The sequence below is a fragment of the Erythranthe guttata genome, chromosome 12, assembly GCF_056151865.1.
Source record: "Erythranthe guttata isolate IM_541 chromosome 12, IM_541, whole genome shotgun sequence".
Classification (NCBI taxonomy): Eukaryota; Viridiplantae; Streptophyta; class Magnoliopsida; order Lamiales; family Phrymaceae; genus Erythranthe; species Erythranthe guttata.
In genome coordinates, this window is record NC_142544.1 from 9,963,796 (window position 1) to 9,970,026 (window position 6,231).

Genomic DNA, 6,231 nt, shown 5'->3' on the forward strand with positions numbered 1-6,231 from the left:
TAAGTGGGGATTAGATAATTCGATTATCTAAGTCATGCACGTAACGATTACAACACTTAGAACGATCGCACCGTCATTGAACATATAAAGAGGTCTCGACGAACCAATGCCTCTAGTTCAATCGGGACATATGAATCGAAGGGACCGTACTGTACGTTAACTATATCTGAAGGTTCTTGCAGGCACTTCATTTGTATCTAGGAATCATGACGCGTAGTTGCTAGACGCCAATCTTGATTCGTTGGATGATTAAGGTGAAGCGAGCTTCATCTTAATCGTAACTCTAAGGGACGAGTTTTGACCACAAAGGGTTGTGGGCCCACAGCTAGCTTACACCTGAACCATCGAGGGTCACACTGCTCGTGCACATGAGATCTTTGAATAAACGATAAGAGATAAAATGGTTTATCTTTGCATGATTGGAAGTCAAAATGATTGGGTCCAAGATTCGTAATTTGGAATTACGAATGAGAATAAGAAAAGATGGTAAGATAACTGGGTTGAAAAGTCATGATTGTCATGTTCTATTACAACGTTTGCTTCCTGTAGGATTGCGTGGTTACCTACAAAAAGATGTTCTTAATGCTATTACCGAGTTGGCAAGTTTCTTCAGACAGTTATGTTCTAGAAAATTAAGCTTGGATGTCCTTGACAATTTGGAAAAAATAATTCCTATAATATTAAGCAAGTTAGAAATGATATTTCCACCTGCTTTCTTTGACGTGATGGTCCATCTAGCAATTCATTTGGCACAAGAAGCAAAGATTGGTGGACCTGTTCACTATAGATGGATGTACCCTATTGAAAGGTAACAAATTTAGATGTTTTACTTTTTCTTTAGTTTGCTAAAGTTGAATAGCTTATCTTTTTTCATTTGTGTCATGTGTCTCATGTATATGTATTTTGATATTACTATAGGTATCTTGGTAGTTTAAAAGGAATGGTTCGAAATAGAGCTCGTCCTGAAGGCTCAATTGCGGAGGCTTATATCGTGAAAGAGTGTTTGAGTTTTTGTTCATTGTATCTCCATGACATTGAGACTAAATACAATAGAGATCAAAGAAATTATGATGGGGAGGAACATCCAAATGCAACATTATCTGTTTTTCAAAGTAAAATTCGAACTTTTGGAGAAACAGATTTTGTACAGTTGACCCCTCAACAATATAGTTCTTTGCATTGGTTTGTCTTGAATAACTGCGTGGAGTTAGATTCATATTTGAGGTAAGAAAAAATATTTTAATAATATAATAGCACTTTAACATTATTTGATGGGTTATTTTTGCATTATTCAGAGAGCATGAAGAAGAACTAAAACAACAACATCCAATTGGTTGGGAGGCTAGACAAAAGAAAGAGTTTGCTGCATGGTTTGATAATCGAGTAAGATTTACAAATTATATTTTTATTTTATTCATTAATTAATAGTTTCTTTTTTAAACACAAGTTAACTCGCATTATTTTGTAAAATTAGATTAAAAAGTTGAGGAGCATTAAATCCCCTGAAGCTACAGATGAACTTATTGCACTTGCCTGTGGGCCTGATTATCGTATTAATAAGTGTGGTGGGTGCATAGTAGAAGGTGTCAAGTATCTAACAAGCAAAAGAGATTCTAGACGTGTGACACAAAATAGTGGTGTTTGTACACACTCTCTTCATAAAGGTAAAATGATCAAATTTTATGGTGTTTTAGAAGATGTGATCGAGTTGAGCTATACTTATGGTTACCGATGCGTACTATTCAGTTGCAAATGGTTTAATTTGGACCGAAACAAAATTATAAAGATAGATAGTGATCTTACAAGCGTAAATGTGGGTAATTTGTGGTATGAAAGTGAACCTTATATTTTAGCAAATCAAGTATCCCAGGTGTTCTATGTTAGTGATACAAAATTAGGTGGGAATTGGAAAGTTGTTCAACATGTACAACATCGACATCTTTTTGACCCATCATTCATTCGATTTACCGATGGGAATGAACCCGACGTGAATGACGCATATCAACAAGAAAATTGTGCTCTAATTGACGTTCAAGATAGTGCTCCAGAGATTGGATCGATTGACCGTAATGATGAAGCTCCATTGGAGATCGAAATTCTTGAAAAAATAATCCATCCACGTGTTCGTGATGATAAAGATGAAGAAGAAGATGATGATGGAGAAGACGAGACTCTAGTCGAATATTGGAGCAGCGACGATGAAGTTGCATCTCACGCTAACATAGATAGCGACTTGGAATAGTAAAAATATATAGGTATAAAGAGTTTCAAATAACTTTTGCTCTATAATTGTTTATATTTATCCATTTTGATTAAATTTCTTGATCTACTTATACTGTACCACCCCCTACCCTTTGCAGTTATGAGAAGATTTCAAGACATGGGTGCCTTCGATTTTATTCCATATCTTAGAGACATGCTCGGTGGACTAGTGCAGGCATAATTACAAACTACGAAAATGTTGTTGTCCAAGAATTAATGTCACTCACCCGGCGGAAAAGGTATAGTTTTTATGTTTTTCTTTTTGGCATTATTTGTTTTCTCTCAAGTGATTTGACTCTTTTATCCCCAAAAAAAATGCTAATTTGACAGTAATTTACAGTTATATTATACTCTGTTGCATTCTATGACCATATATTTCATTAAGTTTATATTACTTGATTGTTTTTTGACATATTTGCCTTTTGTGTATGATGGGAGTCAATGATTGAACTAAGCGGAACTCAGGATGAGGATGTAAGAGATGAGAAAACATATTTCATTGTCCTTGGTATGTATTCAATATTAGATTTATTTTCAATCGAAAAAGTTGGTACTTGTACTATTGTTCAATTGTATGTATGTCTAGTACATATGAATGATCAATGTATTTATGTGCATCTTCTATTGATTGGACATGCTTTTATTTGTTGAAATTAAATTATGTGTATACATTTTTTCTTATTGGTGCAATGTGAAAACATTAATTGGTAGTCAGTTCAAATTTCATGTTTGAAGATCTTTACTTTTTTGTTAGTCATGTTCTAGGTAAATGAACTTCATAGCCATTTCATTCTGCTTGTTCAGGTAAATAGATTTCATAGCCATTTGCTAAGTTAGTCAAACTGATGATGTAATAACTCAAGTTAGTCTTAAACATGTCTTATGATGAATAATTTTAATGGATTATAGTTTAATTCGTTTCATTATTTATCAAGTCCTTATTCTTGTAATTTTCACATTTGGTAGATACGAAAATGTCACGAGTTGTATTAGGACAAAATTTATAAGCCTATTTTGGGATATGATCATTGTAAGTATCTCCTTCGCTGATTTTTCTTGTGTGTAACAATTTTGTCTCATCCTCCACAATTGTCATGCTATTGCCCTATTTCTTTTTTGAATTTTCAGCTGTATTATTTGATGATTATGATAATTGTGGTTGTTGGATGAATGGAGTATTTCTTAATGTTAACGTTGGAAAATATGCATGAGGTGGGCAATGTTTGGGTTAGATTGAATTTGGACCGTTTTTTGGGATAATTTTTTAGTAATTGTTTAGTAAAAATTGATTATACAAGAATTGCGGTTTTAGTAAGTTCTATTTTATTTTTGTATCGCAGTGGTTTAAAAGTCAGCCTACCATGAATCGTAAAGTAATTTATTTTTTAAGTGAATTTTTATTTTCTTCTTGCACATACTAAAGTCGTAAAATCGAACCCAATTTCAAACATGCCTCAGCATATCATGCACCTGTGTGTTATTATTTTTCTTCCTTATTGTTCTAAATAAATCTTATGTCTCATATGATGTACTATAATTTGTATATATATATATATATATATATATATATATATATATATATATATATATATATATATATATATATATATATATATATATATATATAAATATATATATATATATATATATATATATATATATATATATATATATATATATATATATATATATATATATATATATATATATGTGTGTGTGTGTATATCAATTTTATTTTTCAAGTTTTTGTAATCAGATTTAACTGTAGAAGCTGCAAAGAAAGCTCTCCAGATGGCGCAGAGGTTGCCCGAATGAAGTGAACCTTGTTTTGCTCTGCACTTCAACCCCCGAAAATTTATTTGCCAGTGCTCCTCAGGTATCTTTTTCTTTATTTTTAATGCCATATATCTTAGTAATGGTGATGTTTTTTTTCTCTTTTTTTTCTTTTTATAGAATTTGCAAGTTTTTCTTGTAATTGTTTCTAGATTCGAAAAACGCTTGGATGCAAAAACAATTCATTACCTTACGATGTTACAGTCGCGTGTTGTGGTTTTTTATTGGGCCTAATGTCACCTGGTTGCTACATTTGAGGTAATATATATATATATATATATATATATATATATATATATATATATATATATATATATATATATATATATATATATATATATATATATATATATATATATATATATATATATATATCGAAAAGTTATACTAATTAGGTGGAAGCGTTTATTGTATTTATCTAAACTATGTACATTTTTCGTACTTTAGGGGGTGGCTTCAATAATGTTCTTGTGATCGGGGCTGGTGCTCTATCTCGCTATATTGATCGGACTGACGGAGGATCTTGTATTCTCTTTAGTGATGTGCTGGTGTCGTCTTATTATAAGGTAATATACGTGTTATCTCTTATATATATATATATATATATATATATATATATATATGTGTGTGTGTGTGTGTGTGTGTGTGTGTGTGTGTGTGTGTGTGCGCGCGCGCATGTGTGTATGATCTTTGTGGCTTGTCGGGATTTCATCGTGAAGAAGATAGTTTAACCAGTATACTGAATTTTGATGCACATACTTCGACTATTTAGTTGAGTCCGGGACAGGGGTGAGGTGAAATGCCCGGTTTGTATTTATAGTACAAACATATTATTGTATTTTGGAAATAGATGAAATTGCAAGGATAATGTTCATATGTTTACCCTTTATATATCTATGCTATTAAAATTTGTTTTACATGTACACATCCATCATTTATTTTGACACTAGGCTTTATTATTTTTAATGCAGACATTTATTCTAATGGGTCTTGTGGTATCTGGTAAGTTCCAACCATGTACATTAGCTATTTTGATTCCATATGCCTTATCTAAATTAAGTAATTGAGAATCATACCAACATTTTTGTTTTACCATTAACTTATATATAATTTGTTATAAAATGTGAAATTTTGTTTATTATACTTGTTGACCTTATTACGTGGTGTGGATATGCTTTAACTTTGTTCCCTGAATTTGAATATATATATGCACTAGATTTTCTTATAGTGATGTTACTGGTCTGTGTTGTCAGGTTTGCAAATGCTACTCATTGGCCTAAAAAAACATGTAGATGGTTATATTTCTTTCACCATATTTACCCGTCAAGGCAGGCCCGACTTTAGATCCCAATGAGCCAATTACAATTACGATCGACGGCTCTCGAGACAATCATGAAGAGTAGTTTGTTTCCTCCATTATACGAGTAAGGTTTCGTGTGAAGTGCATCACTATCTTGGCTACTAAATGAGGTTAATGTATATGTTTTTATAGTCATTTAGCACTTTATAATAATTAGTAACTAGTTAAATTATTTTTTTCAAAAATATTTGTATTATTTTGTCACCATTTCTTGGTCTTTAATATATATGATTTCGCAACTAGTTATTATTTTACAGTCACTGAATATGGTAGATTTTGCGATGCTAGATTGGTTTATCTCGTTATTGAAACATCTGAAATATGAAAATTATTGCAACCGTGCAATGATTTTTACAACCATCTAATTGGTTGGTAATCATATATTCATTTACCACCAAAAATAAATGGTCATTGTATGTACACATCTATTGCAACTATTATTTACCACAAAAAAACAATGGTCGTTGTGTGTGTATCTATAGAGACGATCCTTTTAACAACCAAAACGATATGGTTATTATGTGTGTATTTATAGTGACTATTCTTTTAACAACCAAAACCATATGGTCATTATATGTGTATTTACAACGACTATTATTTTAACAACCAAAATAACATGGTCATTGTAAGTGTATCTACTGCTACTATTGTTTACCAACTAAAAACAAATGGTCGTTGTATATGTATCTATAGCAACTATTCTTTTAACAACCAAATCGATATGGTCATTATGTGTGTATTTATAGCGACTATTCTTTTAACAACCAAAATGATAT

The 6,231-nt window shown here is 31.5% G+C and overlaps 1 protein-coding gene across 7 annotated transcripts; it reads left to right on the top strand.

The window, feature by feature from the left end:
• The first annotated feature begins 485 nt into the window (after nucleotides 1–485).
• Nucleotides 486–5,694, top strand: LOC105967723 (uncharacterized). 7 transcript variants are annotated; one of them, XM_088827054.1, is made up of 12 exons: nucleotides 486–808; nucleotides 919–1,224; nucleotides 1,296–1,383; nucleotides 1,475–2,255; nucleotides 2,361–2,501; nucleotides 2,701–2,770; nucleotides 3,229–3,292; nucleotides 4,019–4,138; nucleotides 4,248–4,353; nucleotides 4,543–4,661; nucleotides 5,067–5,097; nucleotides 5,349–5,694. In XM_088827054.1, exons 1-4 carry the CDS (start codon nucleotides 696–698, stop codon nucleotides 2,240–2,242), a joined length of 1,275 nt encoding a protein of 424 aa, XP_088683180.1. In that variant the 5' UTR covers nucleotides 486–695; the 3' UTR covers nucleotides 2,243–2,255; nucleotides 2,361–2,501; nucleotides 2,701–2,770; nucleotides 3,229–3,292; nucleotides 4,019–4,138; nucleotides 4,248–4,353; nucleotides 4,543–4,661; nucleotides 5,067–5,097; nucleotides 5,349–5,694. The 7 variants fall into 7 exon arrangements, with proteins under 7 accessions (XP_088683180.1, XP_088683179.1, XP_088683176.1 ...); XM_088827053.1 differs by having other exon boundaries at nucleotides 2,361–2,770; XM_088827050.1 differs by lacking the exon at nucleotides 3,229–3,292.
• The last annotated feature ends 537 nt before the right edge of the window (nucleotides 5,695–6,231 follow it).